This window comes from Pelecanus crispus, chromosome 12 (assembly GCF_030463565.1).
Source record: "Pelecanus crispus isolate bPelCri1 chromosome 12, bPelCri1.pri, whole genome shotgun sequence".
NCBI lineage: Eukaryota > Metazoa > Chordata > Aves > Pelecaniformes > Pelecanidae > Pelecanus > Pelecanus crispus.
In genome coordinates, this window is record NC_134654.1 from 25,889,738 (window position 1) to 25,915,729 (window position 25,992).

Genomic DNA, 25,992 nt, shown 5'->3' on the forward strand with positions numbered 1-25,992 from the left:
GACGGCATTCCTTCAAAAATAAGGAGGCGACATACCTAGTGAAGCTGAGACTAAATCTGAAATTATAAGCAACTAAAACCTGTACGCTTTAACTCTTGGAAAGCCACATACACATTTAGGCTACTGCCCAGCAACTTGCACACAGGCAGATTTCAAACTGACAGAAAACCCGAACAAACTATAAATTCACTTATGCAATAGTCAGAGAAACAAAACAGTTGGAGAGAAGCCACACGAACCCAACTCCAACTAGGTCTGCTCGGATTTCTGAAAAGAGCTCATTCACATGGTCCACACTCCGTTGTTCAGCACAGCTGTTTCTAAAGCCACTCCCCATTCTAGTAATGTTTTTCCCATCCTATTTCACAAAAGACTTAAACATATTTCCAACAGATGCGTTTTGTACTCCAGTAATTTAGTGATATTTCCTGATGACTGGTTAACACAAAAGCTGTAGCTGGTTGATCCAAAGATTGCATCTGTTACCCTGCATCTCACCATCAGGTCAGAATGAATTTCTAACTGCAGAAAGAGATGCCACAGAAGAATAAATTACCCTGTTCTCAAGCCTCAATCTAGGGATAAATAATTTGCCCATGCAGCAAGAGCTAGAATTAAGGGTTCTATTTTTTCCAAATAGGCTGTAACGGGGGAAGAAAAAGAAAACCAACGCAACACAGCCCCCCAAAGGTAAACATTTTCTTATCAGTATTACAGATAGCACAACAGAAAATACCTCTTGATCATTTTCTCAAGCAAGATCATCCTCTTTCCCATCACCCATTTGATTTCTGTCATCCTCTTAATTAAATTAACTGCATACAGCAAAATAACCTGAATGGCAGAACTCGTTCACCCTAAAACTCAATAGTAACTAGAGACACAACTTAGTTCAAGGAGTAAATTTCTCCTACCACAACACACATACCCAGAGCCATCGCCTGAGCTTTCCTTACACACCACAGCACAACAGGAAAGCTACACACTAAGCGATGAGGACTTATGTGCTGAGAACAAGTTTTAAGTATATCATCTTCTGCTCCATTGATAACTGTATTCTAAAATAAGAGGGGGGAAATGAAAACAAAGAATCACCTCCGTATCATTAAGCCTGGCAGAACTCCCTTTGCTGAGAAATACAGAGTGCTGTAGGCTTTTCCTCACAGGATCAATACTGTGCAGCACGGTGAAATCATCCAAATTATTTCACACGGTGTATTTCTGTATTATACATGCACAGGAGATGAAGCCATTCTCTGAGCTACCTAGGAAGTAAGGGTTCCACCTTCTCACTACTGTTTCTTAATTACCGTTACATGAGAGGCGTGTACAATGCAAAATTTTTTTGGCATGGTCCGTAAGTCGGCCACTCTCTCCTGATGAGGTATATATTATATCCACTGAATGTTTCAGGTGGTGTTTATAGCTCTGTCTACAAACAGCCATAACAAGCATAATTTAAATTATATCAACTATTCATATGACAGAATATTTTTATGTAAAATTTTAAGAGATATTATTGTGCTATTAAATTGAAATGTCAATACCGAGCTCAAGCAAACAATTTCCACTTCAAAAAAATACATAACAAAATTGATAGGATAATATGTGCCCATATCAGCACACCTAGTATCTCTCTCTAGGTTACTAAGCCTTCTGTATCAAGGGCATCTCACTTTACTAAATATTAATGCCAAACTCTGCACAATGGGAGGCTTCAGTTATTCAGAGGATCTCTGCACTGCAAATAAAAATAAGTGTTAAAGCCTACACTATTAACTACAGATTAAGGTCAGATCCCAACAGTTGTTCCGTATAGAACAACGTAACAGATAGACGGCCATTGATCGTGATACTGATCCATTCATACAAAGCAGCTTGCAAGATCCAAGCTTTAAAATATTAAGAACATTTATTAGCTCAACATGAATACAGTCTTGCACTCTTACAAAGAGTACCCCTGACTGCAGAACTGGTATGAACTGTGTTTTGGAAGTTCTGGAAATACATCAGTTCTGCTACCTGCTGGCCAGCCTGGTTTCCATTCTCTGTGCTTCACATTTGATGGTTCTAAAATTAACACTACTGATTTTATCACCGATTTCCTTTTCATTTTGCCGTGTTAAATGTCAAATGATCCATATGTCTGACACTGCCCTTTTAATTATTACAACAAAAGCTTAAAGATGATACCACACCCATCCCCCTGCCTCTTCAGAGCAGGGCTCAATAAAACGTAGGCAATGGTAAGAATTCAAAGGTCAATATTTGCATAAGTTGAATAAAAGCCAAGAAAGAGCAAGATTTATTAAAAATGTAATTCTACAGTAAGTTCTACAATTAGTACTCTTTCTAATGCATTGATTTAAATTACAAAATAAGCTCCACGGATAGTGTTTAGGACTTCATTAAAATTTACTGAGCATATTTATCAATGCTTTTTGCAGAAAGCTTGTTATAAAAACCTGCATAAACCAAATTAGACCTCCCTAATCCATTAATGATATATGATGAAGTCTTTTATTCCCTTCATCAATCTTCAGCTACACATTTACTTAAATAATCAATACTCCAAAATCATGATGTGCCCATAAATTCACAGCCTTGCATCAATGAAGTTGTTCACTCGATATCTTCTAATACGAAGGCTCAGTCACTGTCAGTCACATTATCCCAACCACCCACATTTTATTGTTCTGTTATCAGGATTCAAAAGCACTTACGATGACAGTAGCAGTAAAAAGCCTTGGGACTTTATATGCCCATTATGGCGACTGGGTTGTTTAAAAACTGGAGCTGTAGTTGCAGCATATGATTCTAAATATGCACACCACCACCACAGACCCAGAGAGAGGTTTAAGGCACAGGCAGGAAACAAAAGAATCTGAAGTCAAAGACCTTCTACAGAAGCCAGGAAAGGGATGCAACGGTGACAAAGGTTTGTCCTCCTTCTTCCCAATATAGAAACAGCTCTATTATCAAATATTTTACAGTGTTCTTATTACATTTTCTGTTCTATTTATAAAAAAAGAAACCCGGACTAGGACAAGGCATATTGAGCAAAAGTCAAAGTCAAGCATATCTGCTCCGCTATATGTGTCCCAGATACCAAAGCAGTCCTAAGCTTCCAGGGATATCCTGTTTGAGAGGCTTTCAGGAGTCGCCTTGAAACTAATGGACCTTGTCTTCAGGATACTTGTTGTCAAGTATCCAAACCCATAGAAACTACGCAAAACATTTGCTGCCACGAAATGATGATGCAGCATACACCAAATTATGAATAAAATACAAGCCTTAAATATTTGTAATATAATGCATTTATATTCTAAAATGAAAATGCCATCGGGCCTTGTACCAGGTTATGTACAACATAATTCTGGTTTTGCAAAGCGTTCGAAGAAATGCAAGCTCAAGCTTAATTAAACGAACAGAACTTTATGCAAACATGACAACTAAACTGTTCCTCATTATACAGCACCAGGAAGACACAAGACTCGCAGAAATTTTAGAAATAAGCTTTGCTGACTTCTACACATGTGTCAACAAGGGCAGGCATCAGTTTTACAGCCTACGAGATTTATCAGGCACACCTGGATATCTAAGGCAGAACAAAACACTTAAAAGTACTACTCAGTGAAACAACTGGCAATAGCATACAGAACGCCAGAGTGTAAAATCATCTAATGCAACAGCATGCTGTGCAGCCGGCATAATGACTGTACGATCTATTAGGAAACAATACGACTTCTAAGAAAAATGTATAAAACACATCCACCACTGGCACTTTAAAATGCTCTTCAGCAACTACAGTGGTTTTCAACGTGCCTTTTTAGAGGTAAATCAGGGATATTACTGCATAGGCAATTCAGAAACTAACACTAAAGAACCTGTATTATTTGTACCAACATATAGGTCAGATTTACACAAGTGAACAGCAACACAAAGACATAAATTACCATGAAAAAACACCACCCTTTTGCCCACTGATATACTGGGGTAAGAATGGAATTTTAATAAGCTTTCATATTTAACAAAATGCACTTTTACTCCCCAGGGTCTTCAGACACTTGCAGCAGTGGCATTTGTTTGTCCTGGACCCACACTGCAACGGAGACACCACAAGAAACAGCTTAACTAAGCTGCACAACTGGATTCATCGAGCCATTACTGCATTTCAAAGGCTCGCACCTGAGCGTGTCTCTAACATCAAAAGGAATTCTGAGCGATATCTAGGCATCAAAATATTTGAAACAGAATATAAGCAAAATTATGTTTCTCTCCCTTCTTTCTGTAATCTTGCAACATTTGTCTCAGCGGCCCTATACGCACACAGAAGAACTGGAAAACACCCATGCGCAGGAGTGCACCTATTGCTTTCTCCTGTCTTTGCATCCGCTTGTATTAACAGAGAAGTTCCATTTTATAAAAATGCATCCAACAGATGTAATTTGTAAAAGCTGATGACAAGAAAGGAAGATATAAAAACTGACATACTTGGAATGTGCTCCAATTTAATTCATTTAAAGCAAAAGTTAGCAAACAAGGTAAGAGCAATCCAAAATCTGACTAATTTTAGGGCACATCGCAAATTCAATCAACTAACCTGCCATGCACGGAAAAACTTGAAAAAAATATATATACCCTTACAGTCAATTTTGTTGCATTAGTCTATTTCTATATTTATTGTAACGTGATTATTTTTTAACAATTCCTCTGAGTCAGACAAATCCAGGAAATTGCTAGGTTGAAATCCATTTATTTTATAACATACTGGACTAGGAGAAAATTGAGATGCCCAGAACCCAACATCAACTAGCAGTATGTCATTATCTTCAGACACACAAAAATTCTCTGTGGATCAAAGCTTGTGTGCAAAAAAATGGAAAAACTAGTTCAGGTAACAGGTACTAGAGAACAGGCGCCAGGTAACACTTCTTTGCCCAGAGAACCAGAAGATGCCATGGAATGCATGCAGTGGGACACAGAAGCAGAACCAACGACACTGCCAAGACATACGCTAGCAAACAAAAGCAATTATGAGGGGGATCATTTTGCACTTTCCAAAAGTTTGTTTCAGCTTACCTGCAGAGAAAAGTGCTCAGAATGCAGATCATGATTACCAACAATAACGTCTTAGGAAACAAAGAAACTTTTAAAATCAACCCACTAAAACACTAACATACACAACAGCTTCCCATAAGATGAGGCTTCCTTCTGCACTCTTTGCCAGAACAGAAAGATTCACCTTTTCTTTTTTTTTTTTTTTATATTAATGACCAATTTCTTCAGGACAAGAGTACTTTGAAGTGAATTCTGGCTGATGTCCTGGTGAGTAAAAAACAAAATAAAAACCCAACACAGACTGGAATTTGAAAGAAGATGATAAACTATTCTTCCAACTCATCCTCAACATGATTAATGTTTTGTTTACTCAGGAACTAAAATAACACATTTAGCAGACATTCCAGAGAAGTTAAAAATGCTATTAATTTTAAATGAAAATGAAAAGTGAAATATCTGTGCTTTGGAAAGCAAGTTACATTGGGAATAAAGTTCAACACTCTTCAAAATGAGAATGTCTATCTTCCGTCTGTACCTTGTAATATGGACTTTTCCCACATGTCATAGTAAAATAAGGAAGGACAGTATCTGACCCATTTTTTTGAGTACTAATTTTTTTTAACATGTCCTAAGTAGACAGTCATGTACATTATTAGTGGTTTTGAAACCCAAGCATACAGAACCCCGATTTCTAAACACCTGGTTCTTGCACATTTAAAATTTGAAAATGGTTAATTAATTTGGTACCAATATGCCTTATGTTATCATTTTAAGGATCATTTGGAGGGGAAAAAAGCATCTAATTTTCAGAAACACAATCTTCATAAAGTTTTGCTGCAGAACAGAAATTTCAACTTCCAAATGCAATTACAAGCTTCATTTATCTATATGCAAATGCTTGCAACATATACAATATTAATAGCTTTACATAATTCTTTTGATTGAAGCTAAGTGAAAAAGGGGCAATGGCTACAACTCTAGTTAAAAATTACAATACTGTTTTCTGAATATGGGCATTTTCTTAGCAAAAAGAAAAAAGAAAACAACTCGACAATCATTACACAAGGTAAATAAAGCCAGGAATGTGCCATACGAGGTATTTGTATCGATCATTGTCCATTCATAGACACTTCTGACAGTGTCAAAACCTATATATGTGATTGTAAATGCAGAGTAAATGTTTTTTTCTAAATCTTAACTGGCCATCGTATAAAGACAAGTATAATTAGAATTTTGCTGCTTCATTTTAAAAACTAAAAACTAGCAAATCAAGAGTAATAATGGCCATATTTTTGGTGTTTCTGGACAAGCTCGCATTTTTAGTTCCAAAAGCATGTTTCTGTATCAGTCTAAATAAATTATAAAAAAAAAAAAAAGACATTTTGTAAACAATAGGGGACATACAAAAATAATAATTCCAGTAAGCATCTACATTTGTAGGGACATATTCCAGACTTCTAATAAAGCTCATTTGATGAAAAGATTTTAATTAATAAAGACAGTACTGTGATTTCAAAATCTGCATGAAGTCACTAGAACATATTCTGAAAAAAGACCTTTGTGTCTGCGGTACCTTACAGTCTAAGTTATATAATCGCAGAAAGGACCCAAAAAACTTCATGTAAATCGAATTATAATTAAGAGATCAAAGTAAATGACAATGAAATCCACAGAAAGATATGTACACACGTGTTCCATTGCCTGACTCACAAGGTAACTGTCAAAAATCACATTTATGGAAGGCAGTATTCATAAATAGCTGCAACTGAAAAATTAACAGCTGATAACTAACTCTCAAGCACTCCCAGCCCCTACAAGTCTTCAACAAGTACTGCTGAAATCCGATAGAACTATAATGTTCAGCATCCACAAGGGTAGTTCCTGTTATTAATTATCCACAAGAGAGTCCTTCACTCTTAGACTTCCATGCTTTCTACTGCAGATGTAAAAGCTGAGGAACTGAGCCCAAAGTATTTATTAAGTAACTTACTATTTTTACCTTTCACCCTAAAGAGAAACAACTGACAAAAACAAACATAAAAGAAATAATTATCAATGCATCCCAACAGGGAAATCTGGGTTTTTTTAATCTTTCTGCAACTTTCCAACATTTCACTAAATTCCACTCATGGCACAAGTCACTTACATCTGCAAAAATCTTGTATAAAATTAACACCATATGTGGCTGCATATCAGCAGTTGATGTGCAGTATTACACCAAACCAGAGGGCAAAATAAAGAACATGCCAAACTTTCTCCTGCCCAGCACTCAAACTGGTTTATCTGTCAACTCGGAATGAGCTATCACTCCCACATGTTTAATTAGAGGCTGAAGAGCTTCACAGAATTACATCCAGGGCACTGGAACAGTCAGTTGCTTTTAACTGGAACATGCTGCTGGGATATCTAAGTGATTCAAGTAAACAAAACAAAACTTAACATGTTAGAAATGTGGGAAGGATGAAGATGGCTTTGCCCTTGAAATGTAATACAGAAAAAAAGAAAAACTTCTGCTGCAAGGTAAGATTTAATTATGTTCCAGTTCTGATGAGCACAGTATCACCAAGGAAATCGTCTAGAAAAACAGAAGTACGGTGGCAGACTTCTCTATTTTACTGTCATAGAATCATTTGGGTTGGAAAAGCCCTTTAAGATCATCCAGTCCAACCATTAACCTACACTACCAAGTCCACACTAAACCAGTTAAGAGTAGACTAGACTAAACCATGTCCCAAAGTGCTACGTCTACTCGTTTTTTGAACACTTCCAGGGATGGTGATTCCACCACCTCTCTGGGCAGCCTGTTCCAATGGTTGACTACCCTTTCCATGAAGAAATTTTTCCTAATATCCAACCTGTCATGTTCCACATTGAGTGAATCGTATATTTAGTGAATCACGTATTGTGCATCAATTTGATACACAGAATTTTTTTTGTGATGCACAATTGCAGTAACCGAGAATCCTCACCAACAGGAGTATCTTCCCTCTTCTGATGAAGATGTCCCGTTTCCTTTCTATAGAGCAATGATGCTCAGAGACAACATGTCCCCTTCTCAGCACAGAAAGCAATGGCTGAAAGCATAACCAATATGTCTGCATTATCAAGTAATGCTCCAACAGGAAGAGATTTGTAGAGGAGAACAGGGCTAACAACTAGACGCCCATACAGTCGGCATTTCAGGGGGTTTGTGTTGCATTGGCCGCAGTGTGATCCATCAACCAAACACCCTTTGGCACCTGGAGGACATTAAATGTGCCGCTGTAACACAGCTCTCTGTTCGGTATCACCCAAATGAAATCCACTTTGCATGCTCCACGACCACCCTGCAATGCAAACCAAAGCACCGTGAAAGCAGGGACGACTGGGATACACATTTCCAAAGGGCTTTCCTGATCTGAACCAACGCTAATGTATTTGCGCTCATTAAGAACTCAGGAGTTTCACCTGCATGCCAATTCTGTTCTCAGTAAAAACTTGGAACACGGGTAACTTTTCAAAGATCTGTCAGAGTTCAACTGTGAGGATAGGAACAGAATCTCAACTACAGTGGTATCAGGCAGTGAACAGGACCGTATCCTCCTGATACGGGACATATGTTGCAAAGGGAAGGAAAGGGGCAGCCAAAGGAGGGGAAGAATAAATAAATAAAAGCTGACAAGACAAACGCACAACAAGCATCTTATCTGCATGCTTATAATCTGCATGTCACATTATCTGCAGATCATTAAAATTACTGTCCTTTGAGAAGGAGTCCACAGATTAGGCTGAGGGCAGAAGGCCAACAGAACGGACAAAGCTGGCTGGAGGAATCACGGAAACTGGCTGTGCGCAGATACAATTTATGCTCCCTGGTGGGTTTTTGTTTGGGTTTGGGGGTTTTGTTTGGTTGGTTGGTTTTTGGGGGTGTGCGTATGTGTTTGGTTTTTGCTCTGAGGGTTCCATTTTTGTACAGATACCTTCAAGTTACACACATGAATATACATTAACGAGCTGGGTGCTTTAAGTATATCTATACTGTTTCCATTTCAGAAGATTTCATGCTGTCTAGTTACATAGAAAGCATCAACAGTCACAGACTTAGTGACTTCCATGGAATTAATTTCTCCATCTCAGGCTTATAGAAACGTTAGTTAATGTAAAACTGTAGCACATGACTAATAAGTAATAAAAAGAGCACAAAGAAAAACACATTGTTCAAACTGTGCTCTGTAATATCCGATCTTACCACAAGAATGATAATGATACAAGAGAAGCAGTTCTGGCATGGAGAGGGGAACTTACTTTGTATCTTATCCACCCTTTGGCAACAACATTTACAAGTAAGGAAGACAGAAAATATTTTTATGAGAAGCAACACAACAATGTAATACATTTTTCTTTATTAGTTTTTTTTTCCACTTTACAAAGGAAGATGAAGATAGTAAAATGAACAAGAAACTGATGGTAGGGGAAACACAACTATCAGGATGGAAAACCAATAACTAAGCCTTGATCCATACAAAAGAAAGAATTAATTGTGCTGCTTCCTCTATAAACATGTTATAACAGAACTGAGAATTAATAAAAACTGTGCACGTCAACCAGGTCACCAGAGGTTTCATTAAAAATTAGTTTCACAACCACCTCTCTTCGGAGACCTTTAATACAACATTTTTAATGAAAATACACGATTTAAAAAGGAGGCGGCATCAGTGGGTTCTTTGGTCTTTTCATTGTAGAAGAGAGGTCAAGAACTAGCGGATAAAAGATAAACACCACAGAGGAAATGAAGTGCTAGTTTAATGTGACAATGTTATGATATTTGCAAGGACAGTAAAAAAGAATAAAATCCAACCATTTCCATTTTTAGTGAAGGAATTACTACAGATGACTAACTCCAGACCAGCAGTTAGGAAGCGTACGTAGCATGACACGGGCTATTCCAAAAAGCTTACCACATCGACTTACGATAAAATTCAACGTTCAGAAAAAAATAGTCTGAAAATAAATTGAGGGAAGATGGGGGGAAAAAGTGGAAAGACCAATAGTTGCACAGATTAGCTAAACATAACAATCTGCTTTAATTGATTTCTCTGATTTTTATTTCTGTAAATTAGAAAACAAATGCGAAACTCTTCGTTAGCTAGTTATTATCCTTAAGCCAAATGTATTTCAAAGCTGAACTACAGCAGAATATTGCACTTCAGCAGACCCTGCAGAAACCATGTAAGAGAGGGAAAACTTGCAGTTAGTAACTACAAATTTTGACCATTTGGGAGAGAATTAACAACAGGCCCTTAATCAGGAACATGAGCTGACCGCATTTATATTACTGTAACTAAAAATATTTTCACCTCGAGGAACTTGCTGAGCCTTCAGTGCTGAACTTAAAACAACCTCTAAACATACATAAATACAGGTTCCTCAACATATATTCTTCACATCTTAGTGAAGCACTATTTGTTGTGCTCAGTTCACCAGAACGACCTGTCTTTCAAATCAAACGGAAAGAAACAACTGTAGATTATATTCAGAGTATAACAGTTAGTAGCCAAAATTTAACTTAAGAGCTTGCTTAATTTAAAGTCTGCTTTCTTAAAAGAGGAACTTTCATACTGTGGCAGATTGAAAAACGTTTTAATTATTCCATTTCTCACATTCCTCTTATGGTATTTCCAGGTGCACGTCAGAAAAAAGCTTTCAGCATTACAGACAGTTTGCTGTCCTGCTTGACAATGTGAGAAAACAAAGCAAAGCCATAACTCCCTTAAAAAAATCTTACCATCATGTCTTCACTACCACAAAGACAATCAACAGAAAACAGCAAAAACAAAACAGCAGAATAAGAACTCCTGTTTCGAAAGCACAGTACTTCAAAATAGATCATGTTTGTATAAATCAACAAGAAACCACAAATATCAAACAGCAAAACACTTCCTAATAACAGGAGGCAGTAAAAATATCTTCCTTAGGAGCAAGACAGTCAAGCTGAACTCTTCCAAGTTCATTTTCAAATCCACACATTACCCAAGACAGGCCCAGACTTTTTCCACTGCAATTCCTTGACCCCAAACCCTCTCTCTGAAAAAAACTTATTTCCAATAACGCAGCACAATTCGGCAGCCTCTCCATGAAACAACATATCACAACTCATAGTTGTAAACCTAAGTAGCCATTCTGAATATCTATTTGCTAGTACACACAGTGGCGAGCCACAGCAGAATACATGCAATAAGACAGACAAACTACTTAGGATGTGGGCTGTCTCTTGCTAAGCATTTGCACGGTAATAATGCAATTGCACCCTGAACCTCTGCAGCATGAAAGGCATTAAAAGCCATACCAAAATTGAATTTATTGGCTTTTGCAAATTCATAGAGATCCCATAAAAATGAGGGGGAAAAAAAAAATTTGCAAATCTTTTTAATGAGATAAATGAAAACATTTCTCTTCAGTTCCAAAGAACTCATTGAAATGTTTTTACATAATGCTGAAGCTGAATACTACAGCAGAAACGTAGGCATCGAAGTTGGAAAACAAAAATTATTAAATACAATCAAAAACATATTCCAAGGCTCAAAGCAAGGCCAATGAAAAAAAGGTATTAATGGTCAAAAAAAAGATCATTACAGTATAACATTAAGTGTTAATTTAAATAAAATTTAAATTTAAATGTAAAATAAAAATCCTTTCGAGGGCATCTCAAAAATACAACTGGAACTGCATTTTGTGTGACACTTTTTTAAAGGAAGTTTTAAAAAAATATAAAAACATACTACGTTAGCTGCAATGTTTAACACTGCATAAACACTAACTTAGGACTTGTGTTTAATTAAAGAATTACTAACACAAATATTCATAGAATAATTGCAGTTTCTTAGAGTAGAAGCATCATTTGAGTTTGATGCGTTACTATCACGGACCTTTCTTCTTCCCTTTGGTAACAAACGCCAGAGGAATTTAAAACAACTTTGGAAATAATAAAACCACCCAACTCTGAAACCTGCCTGACATCAAGTTTCTGTCTAGCAGGAGACAGAGCTAAGAAAGTTTCTTATAATGGAAACTCTGACGGACCAAGAACTACAGTTATACTAGGAGCTATCACTGTAATATTCTTTCCTTTCCTTCATGTCATATTGAAATTTCCATTTTATTCTTCATTTACCATTCTTTTCTGTAAAGGTAGTCGCTTAATTAAAGAAACTAGTGGGGTTTTTGCAACCTACCTTCTAGTTTCACACTTTTTTTTTTTTAATTCTTCATGTTCTCACTGATTTTGATCACTAATTTGTCTTTCCAGCTTTAGCTGGTGACTTTTTAGATGTAAGCTTCAGAAAGTTGAACTGAAAAAATCTGATTCAGCTGCTTAGCTTTATCTTGGAAGTTTTATTTTTTCAAGACTATTATCCCAAGAGTACAAACTCTTTGATTTTGATTACAATCAAATTTAATGAATGACAGCAAAAAACTCCACTACTTAATCTTATTAGTGTACCAACAATAACTTGCTACAAACCACCTAAAATTTTAGTATTTCTTAAGAGATTTTGACTGTAGAAGAATATAGACAAGAACACTGAATAGAGCAGTCTCCATCAAAGAAAAACTGCAGAATCTTGCTCTGATGCATACAAAAGTCAGGTTTGAACATACTTGGATTCCTGAAAAGTATCACTTCTGAAGCATTTAAAAATAAATCAAGTTGCTCTACTGCTTTTAGTCTTGGTTGCGTTCATGCATGGTGTTTGGAGGGAAGACGAGACTGAATTCAAATTTTTAGCTAGCTTTATAAAGATTAGTCCTCATCAGACAAAACTATTCCTAGCTAACTAGAATTAGGACGGTCGAAGGAATTCTGGCCGCAGAACACAAAATACTGGAGATGAGCTGCCATACCAAATGGGATCTGTGGCTCAGATCAGTGGATCGCGGCCAATTTGAGCCACGAGCTGCCTGACTGGAAGATGGGAGAAAGTCCACACTGTACAAACTGCAAAGCTTAAGATAGGTAACCGTACAATTTAAATGCAGCCCCATTTATTTTCCATATGCCAGTGGAAATCTCTAATGAACATCTAAATAATTCCTTAACTAGGAACCCCTGAGCTATCCTGAATGGGACTCAGGAAACGCCATTCCACTGCCGACTGAGGACTACAGATTGACCTATAGCACCGCTCTGGATGCGATTAGTAGCAAAAACACTGGAGGACATTACAGAATCTAGTATGAACATCTAAGGACACAGAGGAATTTGTATACAAGATTCGTAGCAAAACCACGGTTGCATGCTTACCTTAATAAGGCATGCAATGTTTTTCATTATATGTGTGTCTGCAAGATTCTACTTGCAGAAAGAAAAATACTTATTGCAACATCTTTAAAAGGCATCATTCTTTTACATTCAGTTTCTCAGAGGTTTAATTTCAAGAAGTATCAACTAACATCAACTTTCACAAAAATACCACAGAATCCATAATTTCGCCAACTACTAAGTAAAAGCAACATTCAGGATAGTCAAATATGCTCTAAAGCATTATCAAATAACCATTAAAAAATGTAGTGAAAGAAACAACCAAAAGGCTAGCTAATGAGTACACAATGTACATCTGCAGGTGAAATGATAGGGAAGAAGGTGGGGGAAGAGAAAGGGACAACAAAAAGCCTCACCCTAATTAAGTAAATATGGAACATAGAAAAAATACAATAGGTGGGTGTGGTTATTTTATGATTAAATGCTAAATAACGGTAAGAATTGGCAAAAATACGGAATGTGTGAGAATACAGCATATCATGCTCTGGCTTTTATGGCTTTCATGTATGTAGTTATCTTCCCCTATAGTAGCTTTCAGTTTCTCAAGGTTAGCAGAGTTTATTAAATCAGTGACTTTGTAAGTGTGGATTTTTTTGTAATTGAGTATTACATAAGTCAGAAAACCGTTGCCTGTCCTAAAATGTAGTTCAAACCAACGGTCCTCCTAAACATACAGCATATGAAAATTAAAAACAGGGAGTTTGGGTTATGAAAAGAAGCCATATGACTAAAAAGTGAATCCATTTTCCAAAACGCCCACACAGAAAAGAGCTTCTGATGTGAAAAATGGTCTCTGCAAAAGCTAAATTGCACAGATTATTTTCATGAAAAGTTAGAAGCTGCACTACATGCAGATTATATGACAACACTTACCGTGACGAGATTTAAAAAAACCCCGCTCTTTGTGTTAGTACAGTATGAACAATTACTTGATTGTTCAAGGTATATGATATAAATACCAATAGTTATTTAATTGAATAATTGTCTTCCTTGAGAATTTGCATAGGCAGAGATGCTTGCTTAGTTTTTCCAGGCTTGTTTCCTCCTTGCTGCAGGCAAGTTTTGGCTGCCCTCAAAGTAAGATGCAACAATGTGCACTAGCCAGCAAAGCATTCGTGGCTTACCTTGGCACTGAAATCCTTGTTTCCCAAATCCCCTGCACAAAAAGAAAAAAAAAAAAAAAACCACGGTCTTAGTACATTTAGTTATAATTTCTTCTCAATGATCTACAACAACATAAAAATAGCTTCATATTAAATTACTTCAGATTTTGCTAAGACAGCAACAGATTTTAAAATATACAACATGGAACAGCCCACCCATTTCAAAGCAGAGAACAATAGCTGTCACCAGCTATGTAATTTCAGCTTCTGGAAACAACTTTTTTATTATTATTATTTTACAAGCTATCTTGGATCTACAATTATCATCATCTGTGATTATTGCATAATATTTCAACTCGTTTAATGTCACACGTATACTTAACAGCAATGTGAAATATTCCGAGTTCTAGCAAAGGCGTATAAAACAAACCAGACTTAGTTTTTCACGCAAATTTTCGGATTGCATGCCAACACCGTTACGCGCCTCAACTAGTATCCAGTTGTTTGTGGCAGGGGAAGGAGGCAGGTTCCAGGCTTTGCCTGTTTCACTATAACTGAGAAGACAGGCCCATCGCTTCCATACCGACTGTTCCTCCAGCCTCCTTGCTTCCCTTCCGTAACAAAATACAAGTGTGCGTGTAATACTTTACCAGCGAATACAGTGACACACAAGCACTGTATGCGGTATCCAGAGTCCCAACATATACTACACCTCTGGCGAATTGCACTGGTGTTGGTTTTATTTTTTTGTTTATCTTTAAACAGTCAACATTCTCCCTCCACAAAAATGAGTGTTTTGAGTATCCTCCCTATAAACATTTCTCTGCATTTTCCCCTCTTTGCAGAATGTTTTTCATTTGGAGAGCTGGAGCTGCTTACGCTAAAAGACAAATGAACCAAAGCCATGAACTGCAGAAGCCAGCCAGCAGGCTGCATGCAATTAACAACATGAAGTTTAATTATGAAGTTTGTGGAAATGGTTTTTAAAAAAGTTGCGTCAACAACTTTCCCACTTATTTTATTTGTTTATTTAGAGAAGGGACAAAGCCTTTCGTACACTGTTACTTCAGGTGAAATTACACAGCTTCGAGCATTTCTATAAATTTCTACGCAACAGTCTCTGCCCATTACTATTACCAGTAGGCCTAAACTGAGAAAAACAGAAGAAATTTAAAATTGTTTGTTTACTTGGCAGCATATGTGACAATACTATACTGTCATTCTGCTGCTCTTATCTCTTGTCTCCACAAAAGTAAAAAGCATGTACTGGAAGCGTGCAAGTGCACATTGCAGGAAAGCTGCCAGCAGGACTAAGAACACGAAACAGACTTTTGAGAATTTTTTGTCCTTTTAAAACAGACTTACTTGTAAAGAACATTCCTGTATTATCTACTCTAAAAGCATAGCCATTCTTCAGTGTTTGACCTGAATTCATACACTAACCAGACGCAGTCCACTCCACTCCCTGATCAGTTACAATGTATTTTAAGTAAAAGGGCTTAAAAAAAAAAAATCAACACCTGGGAAACAAAGCAGATAGGTGCAAGTTGTTTCAGAAGATAAGGAGGCACTGAACTATTTCAGTAAATATTACCTGGTCAAACATAACCTAAGAAAACAAATCTGTTTGCTTAGTTCATTGAAAGGTACTATTCCCTATTCTTTATACCTTAAAACTTATGTTAATTGCCACATGTCGTGCTGGAAATGGATGAAGCAGTTTTTAGGGGGTGCGATGCTTATTCAAGAGTTGCCCATCTTCAAATGGGGAAATGAAAAGTTTTCGAGTTGACACATGCTCATCTGATGAACGCTAAGAGTTTCCTTAGACTCCCGAGCAAGAAAAGACAAAAGAGCCCAGCTACTCTTGCCACCCGGCAGCTACAGGATACCCTACCCTTTCACTTTCACATCCTTCCTGCCACCAGGTGCCTTTTCTCACGACACTGTTCCACTTCGGCTGTCAGTTGTGGTAGTTATCTGCACAAACCCTCTGACAATAACCCTGCAGCATTCTTTCACACCTCCCAATTCATTCTGGTTTACATTAACTTGGAACCGGTTTCTGAAGGTCTCTCACTTTTGCAATATCAAACTGTGCAATTTTTTTTTTTCAAATAGGAGAAAATAAAAAAATAATACGAAGAAAACAGTCAAAAAGTTGACTTGTTTCTCCTTATTTCTTCTGCAGTCTACCCGTCTCAGTTTCCCTTTCTTTCCTTCCTTACTCCACAAATGCGTTTCGATCATTTCTGGAGCAATCACAGTCTTTTCTTCAGCATGCAAACCGAGGAAAACTCAAGAAGGAAGGCAAAGGTCTGCGCCCAGACGCGTAAACACATACGAAAAGAGCAAGACACCTGCCACAGACACAGGGCCAGCTGGGTGCTGACCCCTCTAGATCTTTTACAACTTTGGCCAAAAAAAGCCCAAGTCACAGCTCATTTTCAGCAACAAAACTGGCAGCGAAAACTTCAGCAGCAGAGCCAAGGCTGAAGCTGAGCCACATCTCAGGTGAGGGAGCGGAAGCCCCAGCTGTTTACGTTGCGCGCTCGCTGAAGGTACGGAGGACTCGCCGAAGCGGCGGGTACAGCCCCGCTGCTCCTGCCTCACCTGGCTGCGGGGAGCCGGGGGTGCGGGGCAGCGCCGAGCCCGGCTGCGGGGAGCTGCGGGGTGCGGGGCAGCGCCGAGCCCGGCTGCGGGGAGCTGCGGGGAGCGGGGCAGCGCCGAGCCCGGCTGCGGGGAGCTGCGGGGAGCCGGGGGTGCGGGGCAGCACTCAGCCCGGCTGCGGGGAGCTGCGGGGTGCGGGGAGCCGGGGGTGCGGGGCAGCACTCAGCCCGGCTGCGGGGAGCTGCGGGGTGGGGGGCAGCGCCGAGCCCGGCTGCTGCGGGGAGCCGGGGGTGCGGGGCAGCGCTCAGCCCGGCTGCGGGGAGCTGCGGGGTGCGGGGAGCCGGGGGTGCGGGGCAGCGCTCAACCCGGCTGCTGCGGGGAGCTGCGGGGAGCCGGGCGGCTGGGCCTGCGGCCGAGCTGCGCTCCTGCCCAGAGCAGGGCACGGCAGCAACTCCTAGGTGCATTTTTTCCCCCCTAACAGCTTAGTAACGAGCGTGTTGGTAGGAAGTTTTCCTCCCTTCCTCCCTTTTTCCTAGCAGGAACCCTCCCCTTCAAAAAAAAAACCCACCCTCCCTGTGCTAAACGCGTAAATGTAGGCAGCAGTGTGACTGCGCGTTCCCAGCCTCCCTGCCCTCCCTCCGCAGCAGGACGAAATAAAGCAGGCGCGGATGGCAAAGTTAAAGGCAGGGCTGCAGAAGTTGTTGCCACACAGCAACACCCACAGTCTGGAGCAGAAAGCCCTCCGCTCGCTGCGGCGGCTGGAGCGCCGCTGAGCCCCCCTGCGCCCCGGGACGGCGGGCGCGGAGCGGGGGCTTCGCGGGGCGGGGGGTGGGGGAGAACCGGGTCGGGGGCACGGGGCAAGAGCTGAGGACATGCAGGTCTGGATTCGGGAAGCGGCGGCCCCAGCGTGCGCCCGCAGCCGCGGCTGATCCCCGCGGCACTGCCCGGCGCTGCCCCCCCGGCGCCGGGAAGCTCAGGGGCTCCCCGAGAGCGGGCTGCGCCCAGGCGCGGCAAGGGCCCCTCGGAGCCCCCCCACCCCCCCCGAGGGGGCTGCGACGGGGCGCGGGGCTCTGCCCCGCCGGGGCTCACCTGCCCGGCCCCGGCACGGCGGGAGGGAGGAGAGGGAGGGGAGGGACGGCGGCTCGGCCGGGCCCGGCGGCGGGGCGGCCCCGGAGCGGGGGGGGTCCCCCACGGCCGGGCGGGGGCGAGGGGGGAAGGCGCTGCCGGGGCCCCTCACCAGATGAAGTCGGTGCAGTGGCTGCAGAAGGTGGGCTGCTTGAAGAAGCGCGCGATGAATTTGTGCTCCTTCACCTCGTGTACGTTCTTCTGCCTCAGGGCCCCCTTGCGAGCGAAGCGCCGCGCCGCGTCCGGGGCCGCGCCGGGCTCGGAGCCCGGGAACACGTCGGCCATAGCGCCCTCCTCTCCGCACCCCGCCCCCGCCGCGCCGGGAGCCGCCGCCGCCCCGACGTGCGCCCCGTCCGGCGGCCGCCGAGCCTCTGGCAGCGGCGCTGGGCGCTGCCGCCCGCTCCCGCGCCTGACGTCGGAGCGGCGGGAGGAGGACCCGGGCCCGCGCCTGCTCCGCCCGCCGGCTGCGCGAGCCCCCGGCCGACGGCGGGGGGGCGGGGCGGGGCGGGGCCGGGGGGCGGGGCCGGCGCGGGGCGCGGGGCGCGGGCGGGGGGGGGCGTCAGCACCTGCCGCCTCTCGTCAGCGGCCCGCGCCCCTCGCGCGCGCACGCAACGGCTCCTCTCACACGCGTGGGTGCCCTCGCGCGCACACACACACACCGGCTCCCCCCCCCCACACACACACACACGCTCCCCTCACACGCGTGGGTGCCCACACACACACACACACACACCCCAGCTCCCCTCACACACACACACACACCCCCCAGCTCCTCCCACACACACACACACACACACCCCAGCTCCCCTCACACACACACACACACCCCCCAGCTCCCCCCACACACACACCCCAGCTCCCCTCACACACACACACACACCCCCCAGCTCCCCTCACACACACACACACGCTCCCCTCACACGCGTGGGTGCCCACACACACACACACACACCCCCCAGCTCCCCACACACACACACACACACGCTCCCCTCACACGCGTGGGTGCCCACACGCGCGCACACACACACACCCCCCCCAGCTCCTCTCACACACACACACACACACACCCCCACCCGGCTCCCCTCACACACACACACCCTGGCTCCTCTCACACGCGTGGGTGCCCTCACACGCACACACACACACACACACACCCGGCTCCCCTCACACACACATACACACACTGGCTCCCCTCACACGCGTGGGTGCTCTCACACACACACACACACCCCCCCCCCAGCTCCCCTCACACACACGCACCGGCTCCTCTCACACACACACACACACCCCCGGCTCCCCTCACACACGTGGGTGCCCTCACACACACACACACACACACACACCCCGGCTCCCCTCACACACACACACACACACACTGGCTCCCCTCACACGCGTGGGTGCCCACACACACACCCCCCCCGGCTCCCCTCACACACACACAGGCTCCACACACACACACCCCCCCCGGCTCCCCTCACACACACACAGGCTCCACACACACACACCCCCCCCGGCTCCCCTCACACACACAGGCTCCACACACACACACACCCCCCGGCTCCCCTCACACACACACACAGGCTCCACACACACACACACACCCCCCGGCTCCCCTCACACACACACACAGGCTCCACACACACACACACCCCCCGGCTCCCCTCACACACACACAGGCTCCACACACACACACCCCCCCCACCACCACCCGCCCCCCAGCTCCCCTCACACGCACACACACTGGCTCCCCTCACACGCGTGGGTGCCCTCACACACACACACCCCCCCACACACACCGGCTCCCCTCACACACACCCCCCCCAGCTCTCCCCACACACACGGGTTCCCCTCACGCACCCCGACTCTCCCCACGCACACCCCCACACGGGCTCTCCCTACACACACCGGTTCCCCTCACACACCCCCACAGCGGCTCTCCCCACGTACCCGGCTCCTCACACCCCCACCCCCGGGCTCTCCCCACACACACCGGCTCCTCTCACACCCCCCGGCTCTCCCCACACACACCGGCTCCTCTCACACCCCCTGGCTCTCCCCACACACACCGGCTCCCCCGCCCCAAAACACACAGCGGTTCTCCTCACACGCACACCCGTTCGTCTCTCTCACGCCCACACACCCACCCACACGGGCTTCCCTCACGCACACCCCCGCACGCACACCGCCTCCTCTCACACACCCCAGCTCCCCCAAAACACGCAGCGGTTCCCCTCACACATGCCAGTTCCACCAGCCCCTGTCACACCCCCCAGCTCCCCCAAAACACGCAGCGGTTCCCCTCACACACGCTGGTTCCACCAGCTCCTGTCACACACACCACCCCAGCTCCCCCAAAACACGCAGCGGTTCCCCTCGCACACGCCGGTTCCACCGGCTCCTGTCACACACACCCCCAGCTCCCCCAAAACACGCAGCGGTTCCCCTCACACGCACACCGGTTCCCCCGGCTCCTGTCACACACACACCCCAGCTCCCCCAAAACACGCAGCAGTTCCCCTCGCACACCCCGCATGCAGACCCGCTCCCCACCCCCGCCACCCTCGCCTCCCTACACCCAGGCACACAGAGGGCAGCTGGCTCCCTTTGCCCCCCTCACGCGCACAGCAGCTGCCTCCCTTCCCACGCACACGCAGGGCAGCTCGCACACCCACACACGCACACGCAGGGCAGCTCGCACACACCCACCCACACACGCACACGCAGGGCAGCTCGCACACCCACACACGCACACGCAGGGCAGCTCACACACCCACACACGCACACACAGGGCAGCTCGCACACACCCACCCACACACGCACATGCAGGGCAGCTCACACACACCCACCCACACACGCACACGCAGGGCAGCTCGCACACCCACACACGCACACGCAGGGCAGCTCACACACCCACACACGCACACACAGGGCAGCTCGCACACACCCACCCACACACGCACACGCAGGGCAGCTCGCACACCCACACACACCCACGCAGGGCAGCTCGCACACCCACACACGCACACGCAGGGCAGCTCGCACACCCACACACACCCACGCAGGGCAGCTCGCACACACCCACCCACACATGCACACGCAGGGCAGCTCACACCCACACACACCCACGCAGGGCAGCTCACACCCACACACACCCACGCACACCCAGAGTTTCTTCAGTCGGCCACGGAACCTGCCCCCTTCCCTCCAAGGTGGCCCCCGCACCGCCTCCCCCCGGCCTCAGCGCAGCCGCCGCACCCCAAGCGCAGCCATGGCGGAGCGCGGCTCGCCCCTGCCCGCCTGCTCGTCACCGCTGCCAGGGCGCGCTTCCTGTGCCTACCGTCGGCTTTGTTCCTCCACCACCACAACAAAGGTGCAGCCCCGACGCTCTCCTTCGCAAACCTTTCCCCTTCCTGCACCCCAGAACCCCCAGAGCGCACAGGCGGTGCGGGCCGGGGCCGCGCCGAGCGACCGTGCCTCGCACCGTGCCCACTGGACGGACAAGCGCAAGGAAGAGCGGCCTCGCCGTCTTGCCCCGCTGCGGTGCGTCACGGAGCTTTAATTTACCATACGATACAAATATCTGCAACGAAAGGTGTAGGAACCGTACAGCGAGTCTTTTTCGCTAATTAATGCGCCCAACGTATACACAAAAGGCTTTTACTGTGCTTTCACGCGGCACACTGACGGCGTAAGAAAGCATTCTGTAAAATAATAGAACCGTTCGTCTTCGTTTATTCACGTTACACACAAAATGTTCACAAATGGCCATAGAAACATTATCTGCCTATGGCACGCACACATCCTCTCATGTTGCAGTTCATACGTACGTTCAGAAAACACCACGTAAAGCGTGACTGCGGGTGCGTAAAAACACAACGCGTGTGCTAAACAAAAAAAACCCCAAGTCCTAATCATAATTTCTTTAATAAATGTTATTCCCGTGGCTACGCATTTTCCCACAGGGGAAATGGATGCTTATTAAAAGTTCCTCTACCCCGGTGTATCGACACACTCGCGAGTCTGTCTGTGTAAGCCTGCGTAACATGTTTTATTTCACCAGAATGAAAGCAAGCTGATTAACTCAAATTAAGTCTTATTTGCTGATGGGAAAAGTGCACACGGACGTTTCCTACGGAAGAGAAATAACTTGTTACACGCCATCTTATTCGTAATTTTAAAACCTCAGGTTCTCGGCGCAGCCTGGCCAAACTGGGATGTCCCTGGCATTTCACCAAGTAACTGAGGACAGAGGTAGCCCCGCTTTTCTTTGAAACTTTTAGAATCAAGCCAGATGCCCTATGAACCGTTTCCATATGCCCTTGCTTCGTGGGCTTTTATTTTGCAAGCAACTACTTTCGAATTTGACCTGAAATTCAATAAAATATAAAGATTTTTAATTTGGGTTCTACCTATTCTACACGTTTCACATCCCTTCTTCCTCTTCAGAGGGAATAGATTTTTCTCGCCTTAATTAACTTATGCCAAAGCATGAGGAGCACTAAGAAACATTTTGTACTCTCATTAAGTGTTCTATCAAGAAATATGGAACGTATTTATTTCTATTCCTTCAGTGCTGTGCTGTAAACACAGCTACCGAAACTGGACTGAATCGAATGCAACTCTCATGGCGTTGGATTTGGGGCAATCTGTACGTTTGGTTGTTCCTTAAAATCTCACGAACCTGCTGAATTATTTGGGATTCTGGTTGCTTTCCTGAGAGTGACGCTGGTCAAGCCTCATTCCCCGAAACGCGGGCGAGTGCCCCAGGCTCTTGGTTCCGGCACCTGCCGATTGCCTCCTTGGGCCCTGGGGAAGAGCCAAACCACGCCAGTCGCGACACCGCGACATCACGTTAGGGTCGCCGTGTCCCTGCAAAGCAATCATTTGGTCTCAAACCGTATAATTATTGGTATGTTGTGATTATACACATTAGGGAAGAGAAAAGATCTATCGCGTGCACGGTGATCCTCAGACGACTAGGTAAACCATGACAACGCAACCTTCCCTTTGCTGTATGTAACATGCAGCTCCCCTTACTTCTGTATTTTGGACATGTGCCACCTCGACGATGCTTTTTTAGATATGTATATGTATATATATTCACCGTCAAATGTCGAGATGTGCCACTATGACCAGGGCACTCCTACGGCGATGCTATGAAGGTGTACTACGTTCCGGTCACCAGACGCTCTTGCTATACGCTAACCTGACATCAGCATCCCCTTGGTGGGGAGGCTTTTAGCAGCTCTGACACCCATTTCTCCTCCTCCACACCCAGGCCCTGCGGGTGACACAGGAACTCACCCTTCCCCTGCAACCGACCGGAGGGAAGACGTCTGCCGGCTCTTCCTGCGCCTGCCCGTTCCCACCAGCAGCCCGTGACTCGCTCTTCTGCTTGGGGTAGCGTTTGCAATTTGTTTCTGATTCAGGCCATCTGGGCAAGGAGTCAGCGTTATCGCTGTTTGCGTTCAGGCACATACATGCTTATTAAATCAGAGTCCCAGCTTTTCCAATCTCCTGGCAAGCGGCTCCAGAATTCCTGACTCCAAAGCGCCATTTACAGGGTCTTCTGACAACAAATTTACTCCTGTATGAAGATTTGGATAATATCCGAGAGAGTTCGTCCCTGATAGAAGTTCCTGTTGGATGGTTTATGAGTTTTTCTCTGAAGAATTTGATTACTGCTGTAACGAGCACAACTTCTCAAGTCCTTTCTACATTTGCACTAATACCATCCCAGGTCTGTAAGTGCAAGCATCCGTGTTCATTTGGAAAGAGCTTTCTTAGAATCATTCTGTGGCCTGTGAAATGCCTTCTCTTTTTAACTCGTCTGCTGGATCAGCACACTACTGCCTGTATCCTTTTTGGATCAAAAAGCAATTTAAAAAGTGTCTCCTTCCTACAGGAAAAGTCTCTGGATTGTTCTGTCCCTACCTACATGCGCTGCATCAGAGCGACAAAGACAGAGCCAGAGGAACACCCTCATCGACTGCTTTGGCAATTGTGGCTCTCTATTTTATTATTTCCTGCTCGTAAGAAATACTCAACAAACAGGAATCACTTCCTGCTTGAGACCTATAAGGAAGTTCACAACCTAATCTCTCCTCATATTTCAAAGCAAATTACAGCCACTTCCTTATCTAGAGAGTTTTCAAAACAAGTAGCTATTTTCCAAATCCCTTTTAGGGGACTTGATCGTTGCAAACCTGCTGTCTAAAAATGATTTGCTTCACCCAGTCCCATCTTCCAAAGGAATTTCCCTGCAGTCAGCTTTTGAGACATTTCTACCAGCAACTATGGTGGAATAATTACTTGCTATAATTAAGTAAAAAGCAGTTATCACTCTCCACTAATACCCAGGCTCCAGAGTCAAATTTTAGAAGCCAGGTTTTCCTAATTTCTTTTTCCATGCAACACATTTTTTGTTTGAAATCACCTCTAGAGTTCAGTTTTGAAGCTCCCTTTCTAAGTTTGCTTTTCACATTTTGACCAGTAGCCATTAGTTATGAGATAATGTCCACAACTCCTATGTTTTTTTCCACATCCTACTACACATTCAGCAACAAAATTGTTTATTGTTCTTACCCAGACGCTTTGGCAACAATGTACCCTAAATGTTTCCAAAAATCAGAAAAAGGTAGGACGTAGTAACATAAATAAATACGTTTGTGTGAGTGTTTGTATGTCTGTTATCCAAGAAGGAGGTAGAAATATTTTGTGTATCTCCATATCAACTCTGGTTTCTGCATCTTTCTGTCTCTTTCTGCATCTGTGAGCTTACAGTCCGCACAGCTCTGCCTGTGTCTTTCTGTATCTACACTCATCCTCTTCTCTGCCCTTTTCCCCTCAAAGTTACTCAGATTGCAGGTTGGGATATACTGCGTCATTAGGTTTTATTATTAAATTATTCTATGTGACAGACAGCTTGTTTACACGTGCTAGTACTAACGTGAAAGTTTGAATGTATGTATTAAGACACAGGCAAAAAGAAGACCAAGTGCAGAAAAAAAAAGTCCTATGAGAGATGAAATGTCACAGAAAAAATATTTCTGAAAAATTCTGGGGAAAAAAAAATGGCACACCATAATAATTGATCATTTGCCAGGGATGAAATTACAGTTCATTGATACGTCCTAATCAGCAAAATCCTACTTCCCGTTGCAACACGTAAATGATGCCATGATTTCAACTTGAGTTTCCTCGAAAGTGGTGCAAAACCCATCCCTCATGCAGATAGCCTGTAGCTGCCTGCGAATTATCCTCACAGCAGCTCTCCATAGAATTGCGGAATAAATGGCTGATGATAGAGAACGTTGAGTGGAAAATTCATTTTTTTCGTATCAGTGTTCTCATCAGAGTACTGAGTGACAACCTATTGTTTGCTTTTTTCCTATCTCAGGCATATCAGGAGCATGCTAAAACATCTCCTAGCTATAGAGCTCAATCAGAGCTTGATGCTGTTATACACCGAAATGTGATGGGGGTCCTTTGGGATGTTTCATGGGTTTTGTCTCTTTCTAGATTGTATAAATAAAAATTTCTGCCTCAGCTGGAGCATTTGCTTTCATTGTTGTTTTGCAGATTTTGTCCTTCCCATCAGCAATCACTCTGGAAAATTTTGAATATCTCTTCCAAAAAGTAATTCGCATTCTTTTGAGTACATCAGAACAATTCTCTTGTGTAGGCAAATTTTCAGTCTTCAACTGTACACACAAGAAAGGCAGAAAGACTCAGACTTTGAAATACAAACAAAGCACTCAAACAACACGGAGAAAAGAACAAACCTCTCTTGTA

At 44.3% G+C, this 25,992-nt stretch overlaps 1 protein-coding gene across 3 annotated transcripts in view; it reads right to left on the reverse strand.

Moving 5' to 3' along the window:
* PRKCA (protein kinase C alpha) overlaps nt 1-18,483 on the reverse strand; it is a 158,402-nt gene extending 139,919 nt beyond the window's left edge. For all 3 annotated transcript variants that reach the window (XM_075719385.1, XM_075719384.1, XM_075719383.1), the window contains exons 1-2: nt 18,311-18,483; nt 14,485-14,516 (exon numbers count right to left, since the gene is read on the reverse strand). In XM_075719385.1, coding sequence (XP_075575500.1) covers nt 14,485-14,516; nt 18,311-18,483 — 205 coding nt within the window. The remainder of the gene's footprint in view (nt 1-14,484; nt 14,517-18,310) is intronic.
* Nucleotides 18,484-25,992: the final 7,509 nt, after the last annotated feature.